The sequence below is a fragment of the Scylla paramamosain genome, chromosome 16 (genome assembly GCF_035594125.1).
Source record: "Scylla paramamosain isolate STU-SP2022 chromosome 16, ASM3559412v1, whole genome shotgun sequence".
NCBI classification, from domain to species: domain Eukaryota; kingdom Metazoa; phylum Arthropoda; class Malacostraca; order Decapoda; family Portunidae; genus Scylla; species Scylla paramamosain.
This window is the reverse complement of record NC_087166.1, coordinates 17,898,029-17,921,255: the sequence shown is the minus strand read 5'-3', so window position 1 is coordinate 17,921,255 and position 23,227 is coordinate 17,898,029. Positions and strand designations below refer to the sequence as shown.

Sequence of the window (23,227 nt, the reverse complement as noted above, 5' to 3'; positions counted from 1 at the left end):
GGCTTCACTTATTAATTTGTGTGCCTTACACAGATAAATACACTCCATGTTCAAATATCCATATTTTTTTTTTTTCTATTTGATGAGCTTGTGCCACTCACACACACATATATATATATATATATATATATATATATATATATATATATATATATATATATATATATATATATATATATATATATATATATATATATTTTCGAGAGAGAGAGAGAGAGAGAGAGAGAGAGAGAGAGAGAGAGAGAGAGAGAGAGAGAGAGAGAGAGAGAGAGAGAGAGAGAGAGAGAGACGTGGAAATAAAAACCTTCCGAAAGTGACATTCTCTGAAATTAGATATTAGGAGGAAGTTGAGAACGTTGGACATAATCTCCAACATTATTTCCTGTATGTTGTATAGAAGAATAAAGTGTGTAAAAATGGAGATCTCCAGAAATTGATATTTTTTTTTTTTTGTCATTAACTTATGCAATATTCGTGGCATTAGATCCAATTTTCAATCTGAAGGATACCACCTCTCCTCTACTAAATCTGATCTTATTAACCTCAGCGAAACACAATTGTCTGAGATAACTGACACTAGCCCCTTTTCTGTTCCCTCCTACATTTTCTATCCTCATTTTCAATCTAAAGCTGGATGTTGCGTCTAGGTGCGCAACGACGTAACTTGTTCTCGTGTCCACACTCTTGAATCTTCCGGATTTTCCACCAACTTCCTACGAGTCACTATCAAACTAAATTTACCCTGTGCTGTATATCTCTCATCTAACTCTTCTGACTATAAAAAAAAATGTTGAGCTCTTATCTTCCAGAGCGGACCACGTCCTCACTCTCTTCCCTTTTGTGGAGATTTTCATTCTTGGCAACTTCACTGTTTACCACCAGCTTTGGATTTCCTCTCCTTCTATTCACCATTCTAGTGAACTAGTCTCTGACTTTGCTATCCTCCGTTATTTTAATTGGAGGATGCAACACCCTACTCGCATTTCTCACTGTTTTTAGGATACGCTCAACATTCTTGACCTTTTCCTAAACTCTAATCCTTCTGCTTATGCTATCAATCTGTCTTCTCTGTTGGGCTCCTCCGATCACAACGTCATATTTGTATTTTGTTCTATCGGTCCAGTTCTTCAGGATCACTGAAAGCGGAGGTGCCTCTGGCGTTTTGCCTCAGCTAATTGGGAAGGACCTAATGATGTGTTACTTTGATTTTCCTTTGAATGACTACTGCTTCCGTGCAAGATACCCGTCTCTGTGTGCTGAGTGCCTAATAGATGTGATAATGTCTGACATGGAGGTGTACGTTCCTAACTCTTTCTCTAGACCTAAAAACCTTCCAGACCTTGGTTCAACACAGCCTGCTCTCGTGCAATACATGATAGAGAGGTGTCCCACACTTAAACTTTCCATCACATGAACTTAATGCACTATATGTTCTCCATCTAGCCAAAACCTCCTTAATTAATAGATAATGTCAAAATCTTTTAAATCTAACTCCCTTTGTGATTTCTGGCACCTACCCAATAAACATATCCACTACTTTCTGTTCTTTAGCTTTCCCTCCTTTATTTCAACCTAGTGCCACAACAGGTCACCTATTTCTAAAGGTCATGCCTTTGGATGATTCAGGGCTTGTTCCTCCCTCTCCTACACCCTTTAATTTATTTCCTGCTACCCATTAAGATCCTTCACAGTGATGTTTTCCATGCCCATGAAGATTCTTAAACATATATCACTTCATAACCTTGTGATCACCAGTATGGGTTCCGTCAAGGCCGCTCTTCTATTGATTTGACTTTTCATACTGAGTCTTATTCATCCTCTTTTAGGGATATTGGTGATACTTTTGTTATTGCCTTTAACATACCAAAAATACTTTGATAGAGTTTGGCACAAAACTTAATTTTTTTAAACTACCCTTTTATGACTTCTATCCTTCTCTCTGTAACTTCATCTCTAGTTTCCTTTCTGATTGTTATATTGCTGCTATGGTAGACGGTCACTGTTCTTCTCCTAAGTCTGTTATCATTGGTGTTCTTGAAGATTCTGTCCTGTCGCCGACTCTATTCCTCTAATTCATTAATCAATTTGAAATACATAATAAACATAATCAAATTCACCATCATTAAATATCTTTTAAAAACAGACTGAAAAAAAAAATCTTTAATAATTACTAACATGCCACACGGGTACGATGTCCGCTGCCAATGCAATGTGTCCACTTCTGTCACGATACCCCAATCTTTGTTATCGCACGAGTCACATCAATGTGTGACAACTGCGGCTGTTTGCACAGCTGGAAAGGCTCTTTACGTCTATACAGCAATCAGCTTTTCCACGCAGACTAAATCAACATACTGTACAAAATAGCCCAATTGTCAACATTGATATTGTTCATTATCATTCTAGGCCCATTCTCTGTCTAGTCCTATAAATAATGTGCAGATAATTACTGATGTAAATACGCATAGTGACCTAAAATTTTAATTGTCAATTATATTTGTACAAATTACTTCAGCTTTTTTTTTTATGCCTAAAAAGTTTACGCTTTAAATAGGCTAGCAACTTTTCTTTATTGTTATTATTGTTATTATTTGTAATTTTGTTAGTGGCTACAAGTAAATCTTCAAATGCTCAAATGTAGCTTAGGTCTAAGGTTTAGGTTTACAGGAACGTCATCTCTCTTTCTATAAACTTCAAACTCTATTCGCTACTAAAGGCGAAGTATCTACAGCTTCCGTCAACAGACTTTTTTGTTAGCTCTTTCTCCTTCTTCAATTTCACTCGAGGGCTTCACTATACGCAACTATGTATATTCCCAAGTATATTTTCAACCATCTTGCCAAGATTTCATTGACACGCTCTCATTAAATTCATCTGTGTTTTGTCTCTTATCACTCTCATTATATAAATTTTCTTGATTATTTGCCTTTCAGTGTGAAGCATACCTGCTCTCGTGCCCACGCTCTTGAATCTTCTGAGTTTTCAACCATCTGGCTACGACTACAGAGTCACTCTCAAACTAAATTTATCTGTGCTGTATACCTCTCACCTAACTCCTCTGACTATAAGAAATTCTTTGACTACGTAACTTCCAAAGTGCACATTCTGACCCTCTTCCCTTTTGCAGAGATCTCTATTCTTGGAGACTTCAATGTTCACCACCAGCTTTGGCTTTCCTCTCCCTTCACTGACCATCCTGGTGAACTAGCCTTCAACTTTGCTATCCTGCACGACCTAGAGCAATTGATGCAACACCCTACTCGTATTCCTGACCGTCTTGGAGATACGCCCAACATTCTTGACCTTTACCTGATCTTTAATCCTTCTGCTTATACTGCCACCCTTTTTTCTCCGTTGGGCTCCTTCGATCACAATCTCATCTCTGTATCTTGTCCTATCGCTCCAATCCCTCCTCAGGATCCCCCTAAGCGAAGGTGCCTCTGGCGTTTTGCCTCTGCTAGTAGGGGGGACCTGAGGAGGTATTATGTCGATTTTCCTTGGAATGACTACTGCTTCCGTGTCAGAGACCCGTCTTTGTGTGCTGAGCGCATAACAGAGGTGATTATGTCTGGCATGGAGGTGTACATTCCTCACTCTTTTTCTCGACCTAAACCTTCCAAACCTTGGTTTAACACAGCTTGTTCTCGTGCTATACATGATAGAGAGGTGACCCACAAAAGGTACTTAAGCCTTCCATCACCAGAATCTCATGCACTTTATATTTCTGCCCGGAACCATGCCAAGTCTGTTCTCCAACGAGCCAAAAACTCTTTCATTAACAGAAAGTGTCAGAAACTTTCAAGATCTAACTTCCCTCGTGACTTCTGGCATCTTGCCAAAAATATCTCTCAATAACTTTGTTTGTTCTTCTTTCCCTCCTTTATTTCAACCATATGGCACCACTGCTATCACATCTATTTCTAAAGTTGAACTCTTCTCTCAAACCTTTGCTAAAAACTCTACCTTTGATGATTCTGGGCTTGTTCCTCCCTCTCCTCCACCCTCTGACTACTTCATGCTACCTATTAAAAATCTTCGCAATGATGTTTTCCATGCCCTTGCTGGCCTAAACCCTCGGAAGGCTTATGGACCTGATGGGGTCCCTCCTATTGTTCTCCGAAACTGTGCCTCCGTGCTTGCACCTTACCTGGTCAAACTCTTTCAACTTTGTGTGTCAACATCTACCTTTCCTTCTTGCTGGAAGTTTGCCTGCATTCAGCCTGTTCCTAAAAAAGATGACCGTTCTAATCCCTCAAACTACCGTCCAATTGCTTTAATTTCCTGCATATCTAAAGTTTTTGAATCTATCCTCAACAGGAAGATTCTTAAACATCTATCACTTCACAACCTTCTATCTGATCGCCAGTATGGGTTCCGTCAAGGCCGTTCTACTGGTGATCTTCTGGCTTTCCTTACTGAGTCTTTGTCATCCTATTTTAGAGATTTTGGTGAAACTTTTGCTGTTGCCTTGGACATATCAAAAGCTTTTGAAAGAGTCTGGCACAAAGCTTTGATTTCCAAACTACCCTCCTACGGCTTCTATCCTTCTCTCTGTAACTCCATCTCAAGTTTCCTTTCTGACCGTTCCTCAGGGTTCTGTCCTGTCACCCAATCTCTTCTTATTATTCATTAATGATCTTCTAAACCAAACTTCTTGTGCTATCCACTCCTACGCTGATGATACCACCCTGCACTTTTCCACGTCTTTTCATAGACGTCCAACCTTCAGGATTTAAACATTTCACGCAGGGAAGCCACAGAACGCTTTACTTCTGATCTTTCTAAAATTTCTGATTGGGGCAGAGCAAACCTGGTATTGTTCAATGCCTCAAAAACTCGATTCCTACATCTATCAACTCGACACAACCTTCTAGACAACTATCCCCTCTTCTTCAATGACACTCAACTGTCCCCCCTCTTCTACACTGAACATCCTTGGTCTGTCCTTTACTTATAATCTGAACTGGAAACTTCACATCTCATCTCTAGCTAAAGCAGCTTCTATGAAGTTAGGTGTTCTGAGACGTCTCCGCCAGTTTTTCTCATCCCCCCAGCTGCTAACTCTGTACAAGGGCCTTATGCGTCCATATATGGAGTATGCTTCACATGTCTGAGGAGTTTCCACTCATACTGCTCTTCTAGACAGGGTGGAATCAAAAGCTTTTCGTCTCATCAACTCCTCTCCTCTAACTGACTGTCTTCAGCCTCTCTCTCACCGCCGCAATGTTGCATATCTAGCTGTCTTCTATCGCTATTTTCATGCTAACTGGTCTTTTGATATTGCTAACTGCATGCCTCCCCTCCTCCTGCGGCCTCGCTGCACAAGACTTTCTTCTTTTTCTCGCCTCTATTCTGTCCATCTCTCTAATGCAAGAGTTAACCAGTATACTCAATCATTCATCCCTTTCTCTGGTAAACTCTGGAACTCCCTGCCTGCTTCTGTATTCCTACCTTCCTATGACTTGAATTCCTTCAAGAGGGAGGTTTCAAGACACTTATTCTTCAATTATTGACAACAGCTTTGGACCCTTTTTATGGGATTGGCATTTCAGTGGGCTTTTTTTTTTTTTTCATCAGATTTTTGTTGGCCTTGGCCGGTGTCCCTCCTACATAAAAAAAAAAATCTTAGTTATAAGTTAGTATAAAGCTAATTTATTTATTTTATTATGTAGCATTTATCCCTTCATAATTTAAGTTCTTTATATGTATGCATATGTAAGGGAAGAGGGGTATTTGAGGTGGAATGTTTTGAGGCGAGAGGCGATATGTGTTTAGGTTTTGTATTTGAGTCAGCAAATTCTTGAGAGAGAGCGCAAGAGCCCTGAAGGGAAAAAGAGGGGTGGCGTTCTCAGGGGATGAGTTTTGGTGGTGTTGTGGTGATTGAGTGGATGTGTGGAGGTATTAGTGATGTGATGGTATAAACCTGATATCCAGGATCAGGATGGTGAGTCTTTTGTGTTCCATGAGCTCTTGTCCTCTGAAATTTGGTTGGTGAGTTGTGTCCATGACGTAACGCTGAGGGGCAGCGTCGATGTTAAGAGGCAGCCATTTTGTGACTGGGGTTGTGGTGGTACTTCGGCGTTATTGGTGTCTTTGGGCATGGTGTTATGGTGCTATAGATGAACTATGGTGATGCCTAGTGAGATATGAGGAGGTAAAATACGGGAATGGTTATTTGGTGACGCGGTGACAGCGTCTAGGGAGATTCCTTCAGCTGGGGAAAATATTTCAGCTGTCTATGAAGGAGCAAAAGGGTTTTAATACTTTGTAAAGTGATAGGAATGTCATATATTTGTGTGTATAGCCTTTAAGCTACAGGGGAGGTGATATAAGAGCCTGAAGTAAGGGAAGCATATTGTAAATGAGTGTGGGAACTATCATGCGTTGGTCTATGGTAGAAATGTGTTCCCTAATTTCCTTTAACGTGTACTACCTCAATTTGTTTGCGAGTTAACATTATTATTAATATATCTTGTTATTATATAAAATAATTGTGTTTTCTATCCCATCACTGATTTGGTATTAAGTTGATTCCTGGCGTGCTGTGCCAAGGTAAGGGTTTTGTGAGAGGGTTTAATAGCTGGCGATTTCGGATAGATCGGGTAGGTATTCGAGGCCTTTAAAAATTCAGACCTTTAAAACTTTCTGGGATCAGTGTAACGTCCAGTTTCTTGGAAAGATAACCGGAGTCGTGACAATAGACATATGCAACGACGACGTGAAGGAGAGGCATACAGTAAGCAAGACTAGAAAAGTATTTAGCGTGAAAATAGTGGTAGAAAGTAACAAAATATGCAACATTGCAGCAATGCGAAAAAGACAGGTCAGTCAGTTGGAGGGAAGAAGTTGATAAGACGAAACATTTTTGGGTTACCCTGTCTGAAAGAACAGTGTGAATGAAACTCCATCCCTTTATATTTGTGGAGCGTATTCCTTATATGGACGGATAAGGACCCTGTACAGAGTCACCAGCTGGAAAGGTGAGACAAACTAGCGTAGACGTCTTAAAACGCCTAACAAAATTGTTTTAGCTGGGATGAGATGAGAAGTTTCCAGCTTTGATTATTAGTAAAGGATAGACCGAGGATGTTCAATGTAGAGGAGTGGAGAGTTGAGTGTCATGGAAGAAAAGAGGGTACTTATCTGGAAGGTTGTGTTGAGTTGATAGATTGAGAAATTGAGTTTTGAGGCATTGTATAACAATACGTTTGCTCTGCCCAAGTCAAAAGCTTTAGAGAGATCAGAAGTAAGGCACCCTGTGGCTTCCCTGCGTGACTAAATAAATATCTGAAGAAATGGACACCTATGAAAAGACGTGGAAAAGGGTAGAGTAGTATCAGCATAGGAGTGGATAAGTCAAAAAGTTTGGCTTAGGTCATTGATGAATAATAGAAATTCTAGAGAGTGGGTGGCAAGACAGAACCCTGAGGAACACCAGTGCGAACAGATGTAAAATAAAAACAGTTATCATCTCTCACACCTGAAATAGAACGGTCAGAAAGGAAACTTGAGATGAAGTTACATAGAAAAGTATAGAAGTCGTACGAGGGTTTTTCTGAAAATTGTAGCTTTGTGACAGAATCTATCAAAGGCTTTTGATGCAAAGTACTTAGCGTAGGTAGAGGGAACCCAAACAGAAGGTATACAATAATCAACGAAGCTCTGGTAAGTTTAGGGTACGAAAAAGATTTAGGAGATATAGTTATGTACGAACTACGTCTAAGAAACCAATCCATAGAGGCTAGAAATAGGGCAAACAGTGTATTAGGATTCATTTTTAGGAGTGTTAAAAGTAGAGGTCCCGAAGTAATATTAAAGTTATATTTGGCGAAGGTCAGACCTCATCTAGTCTACGCTCTGCAGTTCTGGTACCCATATTACAGAAAGGATACAGGTCTATTAGAATCAGTTCAAAGGAGAATGACTTAAAAAAAATACAGGGGATGAGGGATATTCATTACGAAGCGAGACTGAAGGTGTTAAATTTACATTCTTTAGAGAGACGTAGGTTAAGAAGGGACCTGACAGAAGTCTTTAAGTGGTATAACGGTTATAACAATGGGGAAGTAACCAAAATTCATAGAATCAGTTACCAGGGTAGAACAAGAAATAGCAGGTTCAAGCTTCAAAAAATAGGTTTAAAAAGAGAAAGGAAGGAATAGGTTCTCAAATAGAATGGTAGATAAATGGAACGGACTCATTAATCAAGTTGTTAGTGCTGAGTCATTAGGGAATTTTAAGAGAAGATTAGATAGATTTATGGAAGGGATAGTAGGTGGAGGTAGGTAGGTATGGTTCCTACAGAGGTTGCCACGTGAAGGCTTGATGGCTTCTTGGAGCTTCCCTTATTTATTATGTCCCCATGTTCTTATGTTTTGATATATCTAAGGCAACGAAAGGTGAAAGTTTCGCCAAAATCCCTAAAAGAAATTTAGACTCAGTAAGGAAAGCCAGATCACCAGTAGAGCGGCTACGACGAAGCCATAGTGGCGATCAGGTATGATTGTGAAATAACAAATGCTTAAAAATCTTCTTGTTGTGCATATAAAAAAAAAAAAATCTATAGAGAGGAATGAAAATCAAGTAATAGCACGGTAGTCTGAGGAATTATAACGGTCAACCTTTTTAGAATTAGACTGAATGTAGGCAAACATTCAGTAACAACGAAAGGTAGACGTTGATAGACAGAGTTGCTAGAGTTTGATAAGAGTGTAAGCACGGATGCACAGTTTCGGGCAACAATAAGAGGGGCACCATTAGGTCCATAAACTTCCCGACGGTTAGGGCCAGCGAGGGCACAGAACACATTATTGTGAAGGCATGAAATAACCACAATAAAAAGGAGAGGGAGGAACAATTCCTGAATAATGCAAGATTGATTTTTTTAGCAAAGATCTGAGGAGGGTTCAGCTTTAGAGATATGTGAGATGGCAATAGTGCCACCAACTTAAAATAGAGGAGGGAAATATGGAGAAAAGTTGTTGAAGATATTTGTGCCTAGGTACTGCTGAGTGGAGAGAAAAAATTGACATTTTCTATAAATGAAAGAATATCTTCCTAGTTGGAGAACGGTCTCTGTATGATTTCAGGCAGAAATATAAAGCACATGATATTCAGGTGATGGAAGGCTCAAGTATCGTTTGTGGGCCGCCACTCTATCATGTTTAGCACGAGAACAGGTTGAGTTAAACTTAGGTTTGGAAGATTTAGGGAGAGACAAAGTGTATGGAATGCCAGACGCTATCATCTCTGATATACGTTTAGGACACAGAGATGGGTCTCTGACCTGGAAACAGTAGTCATTCCATGGAAAATCTGAATAATAGAATAATAGTACCTCCTCCGGTCCCCTCAACTAGAAGAGGCAAAATACCAGAGGAATCTTCGCTCTGAGGGATACTGAGGAGGAACTGGACTGACAAGACAAAAAATAGATATGACATTGTAATCGGAGGAGCCTAACGGGGAAGAATGTGACAGCATGAGCAGAAAGATAAGAATTGACGAAAAGGTCTAGTATGTTAACACACATGGCATGGAAGAATACATTTTATAAGCTTCCTCGAATCCTAAAACTCATAACCTTTGTTTTGCGCTGTCCAGGATAGAGTGGTGGTTCACAAGTGCTGTGCTGCTGTCCTGTATACAGCATTTGGGAAAGCCACATATTCTGAGAAATGAAAAATCATCATTCTATATATATATATATATATATATATATATATATATATATATATATATATATATATATATATATATATATATATATATATATATATATATATATATATATATATATATTTTATTTTTATTTTTTTTATTGCTCCCCTTCTTGAAGCATAAAAGGTTTCACAGAAATCTGTGTAAAAGGATGACCTAGTTTTAGTAGGGAAACCTAGAAGATCGCCAGAGAGTTTTAAAGAGTCAATACCGACGATGAGGATTTTGTTAGAGGACATATGCTTTAAAATCCACTTGTTGAGGATAGGATCAAAAGCTTTGAAAAGACGATAAATCAAAGGTATAGGTCGGTAGATTGAAAAATTGGGGCAGTCAACCTGTTCTAAGGAACATGTTGACTGTAAGCACAAAAAAAAAAAAAAAGTCTAATAGTCAATAAGTAAAAAGCGATTCACGGAGAACGATAACGAGACTCCATAATTGTTTCGTTCGAGGATGAAAGCCAAGTATAGGAAGGTATAGGAAACAGTTTATAATAATAATATGTTCGAAGATGAGAGGAGGTAAATGAGGAACATACCATGTATCATTCAGAGTAGTGTCATAAGCAAAGGTTTGAGAGAAGAGTTTAAAATTTGAGATAAGAGATGGCAGTATGAAAAGATGAGTGAAAAGATACAAGAAAATACTTTCATATATATATATATATATATATATATATATATATATATATATATATATATATATATATATATATATATATATATATATATATATATATATATATATATATATATATATATATATATATATATATATATACGAGTATATATATATATATATATATATATATATATATATATATATATATATATATATATATATATATATATATATATATATATATATATATATATATATATATATATATATATATATATATATATATATATATATATATATATATATATATATATATATATATATATATATGTTTTTATTCGCTATATCCAGAAGCCACTCTTTATATTTTGATATTTCTTGATTTTTTTTTATGTAAGAGGAGCAAAAAAAGAAGATAAAAAAAAGGGCAAAAAAAAAAAAATAAAAATAAAAATAAGAGCCCACAGAGGTGTCAGTTCCAAAAGAAAGGTCAACAGGGTCATCCTAAACTTGAAGGTGCCTTGAAACCTCCCACATGAGTTCATGTCATGGGAAGGAGGAAATGGGGAGCTCCTGAGTTTTTAAGAAAAAAAAGGATGAATGATTGAGAATACTTGTTAAATCTTGCATTAAAGACATAATATAGGTGAGAGAAAGAAAAGGTCTTGTGCAGCGAGGCCGCAGGAGAAAGGGAGGTATGCAGTTATCAGTAAAGCAGTTAGCGTGAAAACAGCCATAGAAAAGAGCAAGAGATGCAACATTACGGTGATGAGAGAGAGGCTATTGTCAAAAAGAGTTTTTAGCAAGTTAAGTAATATATTTGGCATGATTTCGGTTAAAAAATATAAATAAAATGTGTTTCAGAAGATAGAAGATGGAATATTAATGTAAGGTCTCTTACCTGCCTCACTATCGTGGATAACACGGGAGGTAATGAAAATAGGTTTGCGAGTTTTTGTGTTAGAAAAAAAAAATATGCGAATGTATACCTTCATACCAGAGACAATTACCTCTTACGTTATATATATATATATATATATATATATATATATATATATATATATATATATATATATATATATATATATATATATATATATATATATATATATATAGTAATGTGCAGCGAGACAGTGCAGTGAAGAAAGTAAGAATGATGAAAGGAAAAATACAGTGAGAGAGAGAGAGAGAGAGAGAGAGAGAGAGAGAGAGAGAGAGAGAGAGAGAGAGAGAGAGAGAGCAAGGGTATAGACACAAGGTGTACGATGCGGAGCTGCCGATCGCATTAACTTACCATATGAATTTCCACGCACAAACACTCTTTTTTTCCCGATTAAGTTGTCCTCGACCAAAAAATAATCAGTGTTCATCTGGCCCCCTTTGTTTGCTAATGAAAATTTTTAAAAGTAGTGTTTTATTGAAGTAGAGACTGCGCAGGGAGCGGGTGTGTCCGCGTGTCTGTATATGTGTGTGTGTGTGTGTGTGTGTGTGTGTGTGTGTGTGTGTGTCACACTCCTACTCTCCCCCCTTTAGCAGCAGCACGGGAAGGCGGTTGGAGCACTTTCCCAAGGCCCTTATATTTATCGGAGACTAAGACGGGATACTAGGTAGCTGGGTCAGTTGCCTTAAGGGGAATAAGTGAATCATTACCGGCCGCACGACCCGGACTATTTATATAGAATAGGAGTCTCCGTAGTAATCTGCCAGTAAGTGTAGTTGTTACTTCCTAACTACACCCAGGGAAGTGACTCCTCGTCTGTACAAGTGTACAAGTCGAGATTGTGTGTCTATGGGCACTCTTTCGTGTCGTAGTAGTTTCTTGTGTCTTTTGTGAATAACCCTGTTTGTCTTAAATGCTACTGCGGGTTGGTGCAGTTAGTCACAAAGGATCTAAGTGTAGGAAACTTTACTCCCTCCTCAGGTCCTGAAAAGGCCTGTCGCCAAGAAGGCAGTAAACGATACGGATTTGAGGCTACAACACTCTGTTGTTCAGTGGGAAGGCTATCACGGTAGGTGGGAGCCCAACTGGGTATTATACCTCGATCATATGAGTGTATTTTTCATAGATGTGGTTGTCGATTCTTCTGCAGCTGCGAGTGTTAAGTATTGTTTGAGTATTTCCCATGTCTATGGGTAGGTAAAACAGACAGAAGACCTCAAATTAGCGTGATCTGGATTTATGACAGTTGTGGGAAGGGTGTAGAAGTCACAAGGGACCCTGTACACCCATACTTGAGCCCTGCACTGAGTCCACATACGAGGTGGCTCAGTGAAGCTTGGTGAAGTGGCTGGGAATTGTGGCTGTAACAATATATATATATATATATATATATATATATATATATATATATATATATATATATATATATATATATATATATATATATGTATTGCTTCGCGAATATTCGCAAAATGTAACCTATAAGCTGTAATATATGAGATATTTGTTGTATTTGCTATATGGTGGGGTGATACGTTTGGCGCTTGTGTTTTGTTGTTGGCCGCTCCTGGTGTCGAGTCCAAGCCAGCTGGTCACACGTGTACACCGTGTCCTAGGATCAGGAGGTTGTACACCGTGTCCTAGGATTGCTCCTTTTCTCATCTTTGGCCTGCTTTGTGTTGTTCCGCCGGCAGGTTTTCCTCTGCCATATGTGCAAGGTGTGTATATGCATGTAGTAGTCGGTTGAGAAAATCTATATCAATCTAAATGATAGAAATAGGTGTTAAAGTGATTTTGAATATTGGCAAGGGTGTTGATGGAGAAACACGTGTTATTTTGTTTATTTATTTATTTATTTATTTATTTATTTTTTTTTTTTTTTTGTAATTAACTGTAGTGTTCTGGACGTTGATGGTGTTGTCTGGCCAGTGCTGGTGTGGCCAGGACATTAATAGCGTGGTCTAGACATTGATGGGACATACAGGAGGCCAATGTTGTGAATGATTAAAGTGTTGTTTATTACGTGTTTATACTGACATATTTGATAGTTATTATGTGTTTAGCGGAGCCGCCGTGGTACAGTGGTAAAGCGCGCGCTTTGGGGGCCAAGTGGTCATCAGGCGCACGGGTCCGAATCCTGGCTACGGTCCGAGGGTACGAAGGGCATCCACTCGGGGTAACGGTTCCCAAATACTAAATCCAAAAGTCCTTCATCAGGAGGCACCGTCTCAACCCTGACAGACTAGGGAAAACTAGACGAAAAACAAGAAAAAAAAAAGTTTTTAACAGCTATTTATGTATTTATGATGTGTAATGTGAACTACTGCGGATGAATTAGACTTACAATGCTGTGTATTTATAGTATATTAGACTATAATAACTTTGCTAAAGGATTAGCGTTACAATTGCGCATTTGTTTTAATATTTTTGATAGGATTTATATGCGTTTGGGGATTTGCTGTAATGGTCTGTATAACTTTGTTTCTTTTGTATTTGGTGATTGATTGTAAGAATATTTACAGGTTGGATCAATAAATATTGATACCACTCGTGGCCCATTTGAGATCCCATCACGAAACAATCCAACAACAACACTCCTAGATGGCGGAGGGCAAGAGCACGGCGGAGGTGGGCACCCCAGCTCAAGTAGTGGGGCAAGACAAGGATGCAATCATCAAGACACTCAAGAAGCACTGCGGCATTGTCAAAGTAAGAATGCTCCCACAGGATAGCCCCATGGAAGTGTTGGATGCAGTGTACAAAGAAATATCAGAGTTATTTGATAAATTAGAAGATGTCAATGTTCACTTATTGCTGGAATGTAGTGAGGACGAACAAACCCAACATTTAGAGTATATGTGGGATTCACTAAAAGCTGAAATATGAGTGTCAGAGTAAAATTGTTAAACTTAAGCATAAACAGAAAAGACAACAAAAAGTTTCAAATGATGACAAATGCAATATTCAAATTAAGAAAGTGGAACCTCCCATATTTAGTAGTGATGTGCGTGATTTTCCTACATTTGTGAAGGACTATACATGACTGGTGGTATCCCATCATGGTAAAGATCCTTTTATTCTTAGGCAGCCATTGTCAGGAAAGGCAAGGGAGGTAGTGGGAAGACTAGATGAATTTGACGAAATGTGGAAAAGATTATATGACAGGTTTGGCTTATCAGCCAAGATACTGGATGCTGCTTTGGGTGATGTTTATGCATTAAAACCTGTACCAGAGAGCAATAAATCCAAACTCTTGCATATGATCAGTGCAGTGGAGCAAGCTTAGCTAGATTTGGGCAAGATTGACAAGTTAAATGAAATAGATAATTCCCATTGTTTGCTTAAAGTGGAAAGATTGCTTCCAATATATTTGAAGGGGTGAACTCATAAGGCAAGGATTTTCGGTGATGATGAAAAATTTGAAGAGTTGGTTAGATTTTTGGTAGAAGAACGAAAGGTAACAGAGTACATGGAGTATGATATAAGGGCATCAAAGGCTGACATGAAGGTCCCAGTTAATGCAGCCTCTACTCAGGAGAATGTAGATGAGATGTCAAGTTTGTCAATGGCTATTTGTAAGTTAGCTCAGATCCAGGAAAACTGCCAGAAACAATCGTTTGACTGTTTCAAGAACATGGTACACACAATGAGGAGCATCACATAATAATCAAGCTAGAGGCAAGCATTATGGAATGGGTCCCGGTCATAAATTTAATGTAAGAGGGTGTTGGTATCACAATAATCCATCACATGATATAAGTCAATGTGAAGCCTTCAGCAAATTACATGACGCATCAAAGATGGAAAGTTTGAAGAGAGCAGGGGCATGTTTCGCGTGTTTGGAGCCCTATTACATGAGCAGAAATTGTAACAAGAAGATATATTGTAATGTTAAGATTAATAACACTGATACATGTTGGAAATTGCATCATCCAGTATTACATTCATGTTTCTTCAAGGAGTTTCAAACAATCAAAGCATCAATAGAGCATCAATCTGAAACAGAAAGGATAGATACCTGGGTATATACAGTTCCATTAATTGACACTGAAGGCACACATTGCACTGTTGAAGCAGTGGGTTTTGAGAAAATAACTTCAGAAATTGGTGAGGTAAACATAGCGGATATTGCATCTAAGCTAGGAGTAAATCCACAAGAAATTGTTGGACCTAATGGAAAGACTGATTTGCTGATTGGCACGGATTATTATGCTCTTCTTCCCATAGTTGCAAAAATAGTAGGAAGTCTTCAGCTGATGAAAGGCCGGTTTGGATTCTGCGTAAGGGGAGATCAAGGGCTTATTGATGATGGAAAGGGCTCAAATATTTTTGTGCATCAAGTGCAAGGGACAATGACAGATGACTTTTTAATAATTAAGCCTAGATTAGAAATGCAAAAGGCGTATTGAACATTTTTTTTTTTTTTTGTGACGGAAGACTTGGGAGTGTCATGTTCACCTAAATGTGGGAGGGAAATGATCACTTGACAATAAAGGAAGAAAGGGAAGTCAATTTAATAGAGAATGGCTTAATATATGACGGAAAACATAAAAGGTGGATTGCTGAGTATCCGTGGATAAGGGATCCTAACGATCTACAGAATAATTGCTCGATGGCATATGCAAGGTTGAAGTCAACAAACAGGAAGCTAAACAAAATGGGTTTTACTCACGCACAAAAATACTGTGAACAAATTCAGGATATGATAGATAGCGGTGTTGCTCGTAAACTAACAAAGGAGGAAATGCTAAACTATGAAGGACCTGTATTATACTTACCTCACCATGAAGTCCATAAACCTGAGTCTAGATCCACCCCTCTCCGTATCGTATTCAATTCCTCTGCATCCTACATGGGGAGTTCAGTAAATGATTTTTTGGCGAAAGGGCCAGACTGTCTTAACAATATTTTAGGAGTACTATTGAGGTTTCAACAAGATTTTGTGGGTTTAACTGGGGACATCAAAAAGATGTATAACTCTGTAGATATTTCTCTTTTTGATCAAAACTGTCATAGATTCCTTTGGAGAGAGATGGATGTAGACCGTATACCTGATCATTATGCTTTGACTACAGTTACCTTTGGGGATAGACCAGGAGGAGCAATTGCCATGATAGCTCTCAGGAAAACTTCAATATCCAATCAGTGCCCAAATGCCAAAAAATTGATAGAATGTAACTCTTACGTGGATGATTTTCTGACAAGTGTTGTTGATCACGGTGAAGCCCACCGTCTAATGGAGGAAGTTGAGCTTGTGCTTAACATGGGAGGATTTGAAATCAATGAATGGACAGTGTCAGGTGACAGGAATGTGTCATTAATGCACCCAAAAATTGTAGACTCGAAGGAGAAGTTTTCAGGTTTGAGTTGGGATCCTCAAAAGAATATGTTCATGTTTAAAGTTCACCTGAACTTCTCTAAGAAAATGAAAAACTGTTTTCTAGGGCCTTATTTGACTGTTGAAGACTTAAAAAAGGTAGTGCCCAAAGTACTGTCACGAAAGATCATTTTGAGACAAGTAGCGAGTATATACGATCCATTGGGAATGGTGACTCCATTTACACTGAAAATGAAACTATTCATGAAGGAGTTGGTGGTGGATATGAATGCCGATGGCAGAAAATCTGGTTGGGATGAAACCATTGATGAAGAATTCCATCGGAAATGGAAATTGTTATTTAAGGAAATGTTCGAAATGGAATATATTTCTTTTAAAAGGTGTTTAAAGCCTAGGGATGCTGTGGGTAATCCTGATGTAGTATTTTTTTTTTTTCTGATGGAAGCATGAAAGCATTTGGGGCAGTGGCATATGTGAGATGGCATTTGATGGATGGATCTATTGAATGTGCATTGGTTGCATCAAAGAGTAAATTGGCTCCTCTTCGTCAGGTTACTGTACCACGATTAGAGTTGTGTGGGGACAGTGTTGGGGTGCAGATTAAGACAATTCATAGGGGGAAGAAATGGAATGTTCATTTGATACCGTTGTTCATATAACTGATTCAGAGATAGTGAGAGGCCAGATTCAAAAGGAATCTTTTAGATTTGACGCTTATGTGGGAAACAGAATAGCACAAATACAAGAGAAGAGTCAACCTAGCGAGTGGTACTGGGTCAGCACTGATAACAATGTTGCAGATTTGTGTACTCGTGGCTGCAGACTCAGTCTTCTCCACAAGAACTCTACCTGGCAAATAGGACCTGAATTTTTAAGGTTGTCCAAAAGGGGACTGGCCCATCAGTCAGCATTGTGGTGTTGAAATACCAGATATACTCTACGTCAGAGAGGGAAAGAGTTCATGTGCTGTAGCTGAAGTGAATATAGTTCTAAATATTGACAGGTTCAGTGATTATGATAAACTTATCAATGTAACTGCAAGAGCTGTGAATGTATCACAATCGAGATCATTGTTAGAGTTATCCAGGGAACCGAGTGCACAAGAATTGTTGAAGGCAGAGATGTTTTGGATCAAACAAGTGCAAAGGAAGAAAGATGAAAGCTGGCAATCAAGGTATGAAAGGGTAGGTCCTAGTATGAATAAAGAAGAGATAATAATTGTAGGAGCAAGGATAAGCAAATGGCTTAAAACTAACTGGAGTCAAGGAGAATATGTATTGCTAGTGCCTGAACATCCATTCACTAAGTTATTGATCCTGCACTTGCATAACCATGATCATTCACGAAAAGAAGCCACATTGCCAAGTAAATACTGGGTTACAGGGGTCAGGAAATTGATTAAGAATGAAAAAGTCTCAGTGTGTCGTATGTAGACGAATTCAAAAGGTGTATGAAGCACAATGTATGGGATCATTGCCAGAAGAAAGACTTAAACCTGCTACTCCATTTTACAATACATCATTGGATTTGTTTGGACCATTCTGTTTCAAAGCCCCTGTTAAAAGGAGAACTGAGTTAAAAGTATATGGTGTAATTTTTACATGTATGGTGCGTAGGGCTGTATACCTAAATATTGCAGAAGGATATAACACTAACATTTTTTTGAAGACATTCAGGAGATTTGTCAGTGTGAGAGCCTTTCCAAAAAGTAGTGTATTCTGATCGAGGTACTCAGCTAGTCAAGGCAAAAAAAGGATTGACTGGCGGTATAGTGGATTTGGATTTTGACGAAATTGGAAAAGAGAGGATGAGCTGGAAGTTTACCAAGGGTGCAGATGCTCCCTGGCAAAATGGGTGCTCAGAATCTCTTATAAAATCAGTTAAAAGAGCACTTACTTATTCCATAGGTGATAGGGTTCTTCAGTTTGGGGAGCTGCAAACTGCTTTTTTTTTTTTTATTTGAAGTGGCAAATTTGATTAATGAAAGGCCCATTGGGGAAAAACCTAGGAACATGTCTTTTGCCAAATGACTTGTTGTTAGGCAGGACATCTAATAAAGCTCCACCAGACATGTGTAATACTGACACCAGCCTTTTGAAGTGTTTCAAGTATGTTGATGAAGTTATCTTTTTTTTTTTTTTTTTTTTAATGGACCATGGATTTTTTTTTTTTTTCTCCACACTGATTGTTCGGGCCAAATGGCATGTAGGAAAAAGAAATATGCAGCCTGGCGATGTAGTATTAGTAAAAAGAGAGTAATGCTGTCAGAGAAAAATGGAAATTAGCCCAGTTAATGACTGCAGTGCCAGGTTCTGACAAAAAAAAAGTGCGCAATGTAATGCTGAGGTATAAGGCAATCAAATCAGGTGTTAAATATAATGGTCAACGGGGTACAGTTATTGATAACTGCATAACATTGTAGTTATTCTTCCTGTGGAAGAACAAAGCTAGTGGTGGCGGTAGTGTTTCGCGAATATTCGCAAAATGTAGCCTATAATCTGTAATATGTAATATATTTGTTGTATTTGCAATATGGTGGGGATTTGCAATTGGCGCTTGTGTTTTGTTATTGGCCGCTCGTGCCGTCGACTTCAAGCCAGCTGGTAACACGTGTAAACCGTGTCCTAGAATCAGGAGGTTGTTCCTTCCTCATCGTTGGCCGGCTTTGTGCTGTTCCGCCGGCAGGTTTTCCTCCGCCATATGTGAAAGGTGTGTATATGCATGTAGGAGTGGGTTAAGAAAATCTATATAAATCTAAATGATAGCAATAGGTGTTGAAGTGATTTTGAATATTGGCAAGGGTGTTGATGGAGAAACACGTGTTATTTTTTGTAATTAACTGCAGTGTTCTGGACGTTGTTGGTGTGGTCTAGCCAGTGCTGGTGTGGCCAGGACATTAATTGTGTGGTCTGGACATTGATGGGACATACAGGAGGCCAATGTTGTGAGTGATTAAAGTGTTGTTTATTATGTGCTTATACTGACATATTTGATAGTTATTAATTATGTCTTTAGCGGCTATTTATGTATTTATGATGTGTTATGTGAAGTGCTGCGGATGAATTAGATTTACAGTGCAGGGCATATTTATTGTATATCAAACTATAATAACTTTGCTAACTATTGCATTACAATTGGCCATTTGTTTTAATATTTTTGATATGATTTATATGCAATTGGGGATTTGCTGTACTGGTCTGTATAACTGTGTTTCTTTTGTATTTTGTATTTTTTTGTATATTTTGGTGAACACAAAGAAAATAATAATAAACTAAATAAAATCACTAAAATAACCTAGAGCGGGCACAGCAAAGTGAGACAGAACACGAACAGGTAAACATTGGAGAAATTAGACAAAAAAAAAAAAATAAAAAACACTGGTAAGTAAATAGGCAGGACACAAACATATACTACTGCTGGTTGTGTCCTGTCTTTTTTTGGCTATTTACTTACCTGTATTTTTTTATATTTTTACTTTTTTCTTATTTTTACCTGCTCTCATGTTCGTGTCCTGTCTCACTTTGCCGTGCCCTCTATGGGATATTTTATTTTATTATTATTATTTTTTTTTTCTTAATGTTTTATACTCTCTTTTATGATATACTCAATGATGTTTTCAATTTTTATTTTGATCATGCCTTGTGCGTAAGGTGAAACGTTACAGGTAATAAATGATGAAGATGCCCTGCTGTATCTCTGTTCACCTTATATATATATATATATATATATATATATATATATATATATATATATATATATATATATATATATATATATATATATATATATATATATATATATATATATATATATATATATATATATATATATATATATATATATATATATATATATATATATATATATATATATATATATATATATATATATATATATATATATATATATATATAATCCTCTATATTTACAGCTCACACAGGCTAAAGAAAGATTTTTTTTTAAATAAAAACAATCATGTGTGTCTTTACGCCACCTGATACCGATATCAAATTCATTGTATAATATAAATGCATGCGTATCTAATAAGTAACGTGAGGCAAAATGTAACGAAAAAAATAATTCACATACCGAGGAGGAAGAGAAGACTAAAGACCTGTGCAACTCGCATCATGGTTAACAGTATTCTGATACTCTTGTGATGATTACTCGTTTCCCAAACCCTTATCTACATTATCTAACAAAACTCTCTCTCTCTCTCTCTCTCTCTCTCTCTCTCTCTCTCTCTCTCTCTCTCTCTCTCTCTCTCTCTCTCTCTCTCTCTCTCTCTCTCTCTCTCTCTCTCTCTCTCTCTCTCTCTTACCACCCCCTCACCACACACACACACATACACCTGAGGTAAGTTTCCTGAGATAAATCTGAACAGTCACCAAGTTGTTTCCTATTTAGCTGGAAAATGGGTAAGTACTTTATTACCTTTAAAGATACTGATCCACACGACAACAGTTACATGTAGTACCACAAGAGTTTCGCAAAAAAATAACCCTGTTTTTGCCTTTCTCGAGTGAGGTGAGGATATTTCCTATTCTCTCTCTCTCTCTCTCTCTCTCTCTCTCTCTCTCTCTCTCTCTCTCTCTCTCTCTCTCTCTCTCTCTCTCTCTCTCTCTCTCTCTCCCTCAGTATGCCTACATTCAGCCTGTCCCTAAAAAGGGTGTCCGCTTTAATCCTTCAAACTACCATCCTATTGCTTTTATCTCCTGCCTATCTAAAGTTTTTTTTTTTTTTTTTAAATATATCCTCAACAGGAAGATTCTCAAAACATATTTCACTGCACAACCTTATATCTGGTTGCCTGTATTGGTTCCGTCGAGGCCGCTCTACTGGTGATCTGGCTTTCCATACTAAATCTTTTCATCCTCTTTTAGAGATTTTGGTGAAACTTTCGCTGTTCTCGAAGACATACCGAAAGCTTTTGATGGAGTCTAGCACAAAATTTTGTTATCAGGTAGAAATAAAAGAGGAAAAGATGAAGAAGCAAAGTTTCTGAAGAAGTTTTTTGGATATATCCCAGAAATCACGCGTGGAGTTAGATCTAGAAAGATTATCACACTTCCTATTAGTGAAGAAGTTTTAGGGTAATTGGAGAACAGGTTTGGCATGATTCCAAGGATATATTTATATATATATATATATATATATATATATATATATATATATATATATATATATATATATATATATATATATATATATATATATATATAAAATGCATGAGATTCAGGTGATAGAAGGCTTAAGTAACTTTCTTGGCCTACCTCTATATCATGTATAGCACCGAGGTGCCGGTCCCCGAGCAGTATAGAAGGCGTTAATAAAAAATGCAGGATAAGTGTCTTGAAACCTCCATCTTGAAAGAGTTCAAGTCATAGGAAGGAGGAAGTATAAAAGCAGGTAGGAAGTTCCAGAGTTTACCAGAAAAGGGGATGAATAATTGAGACCACTGGTTAACTCTTGCATTAGGGAGATGAACGGAATAGGGATGAGAGAAAGAAGAAAGTCCTGTGCAGTGAGGGATAAAGGGAGAGAGGGAGGGTTTTTTTTTTTTTTTTTTTATGTAGGAGGGTCACAGGCCAAAGGCAATAAAAATCCAATTAAAAAAAAAGAAAAATTCCACTGAGATAACTGTCCCCGAATAGGGTCCGAAGCGGTAGTCAAAAATTGAAGGAGAAGTGTCTTGAAACTTCCCTCTTGAAGGAACAGAAGTCATAGGACGGTGCAAATACAGAAGCAGGCAGGGACTTCCAGAATTTATCAGAGAAAGGGATTAAGAATACTGGTTGACTCTTGCATAAGAGAGGTGGACAAAATAGGGGTGAGAGAAAAAAGAAAGTATTGTGCAGCCGAGAGAGGAGTAGGCATACAGTTAGGAAGATCAGAAGAGCAGTTAACATGAAAATAGCGGTAGAAGATAGCAAGTGATGCAACATTAGGGCGATGAGAGAGAGGTTGAAAACAGTCAGTTAGAAGAGAGGAGTTGATGAAACGAGAAGCTTTTGATTCCACCTTGTCTAAAGGAGCCGTATGAGTAGAACCCTCCAGGACATGCTAAACATCCTCAATATATGGACGGATAAGGCACTTGTACAGAGTTAGCAGCTGGAGGGTGGGTAAAAAAAATAAAAAAAAATGGCGGAGACATCTAAGAACGCCTAACTTCATAGAAGGTGTTTTAGCTAGAGTTGACATGTGAAGTCTCAAGTTTAGATTATAAAAAAAAAAAAAAGGACTGACCGAGGATGCTCAATGTAGTAGACGGAGACAGTTGAGTGTCACTGAAGGAAAGGGGATAGTTGTCTGGAAGTCTGTGTCGAGTTGATAGAAGGAGCAATTGTGTTTTGAGGCATTGAAGAATACCAAGTTTGCTCTGCCCTAATCATAAATTTTAAAGAGATCAGAATTCAGGTGTTTGTTTGGCTTCCAGAACGCCTGACATGAACAGTTTACGTCGCGAACTGTTGGACGTCTATGAAAAGACGTGCAAAAGTGCAGGCTGGTATCATCAGCGAAGTAGTGGATAGGACAAGAAGCCCGGTTTAGAAGAACATTGATGAATAATATGAAGAGTGGGTGACAGGACAAAACACCAC

At 37.9% G+C, this 23,227-nt stretch overlaps 1 protein-coding gene across 2 annotated transcripts in view; it reads right to left on the bottom strand.

The window, feature by feature from the left end:
- LOC135108118 (alpha-L-fucosidase-like) overlaps positions 1-20,790 on the bottom strand; it is a 114,744-nt gene extending 93,954 nt beyond the window's left edge. Inside the window, exon 1 of one of the 2 annotated variants that reach the window (XM_064018815.1) lies at positions 20,712-20,790. In XM_064018815.1, the coding sequence (XP_063874885.1) occupies positions 20,712-20,754 (43 nt within the window). In that variant the 5' untranslated portion in view covers positions 20,755-20,790. The remainder of the gene's footprint in view (positions 1-20,711) is intronic. The other variant, XM_064018814.1, reaches the window with a different exon arrangement.
- Positions 20,791-23,227: the final 2,437 nt, after the last annotated feature.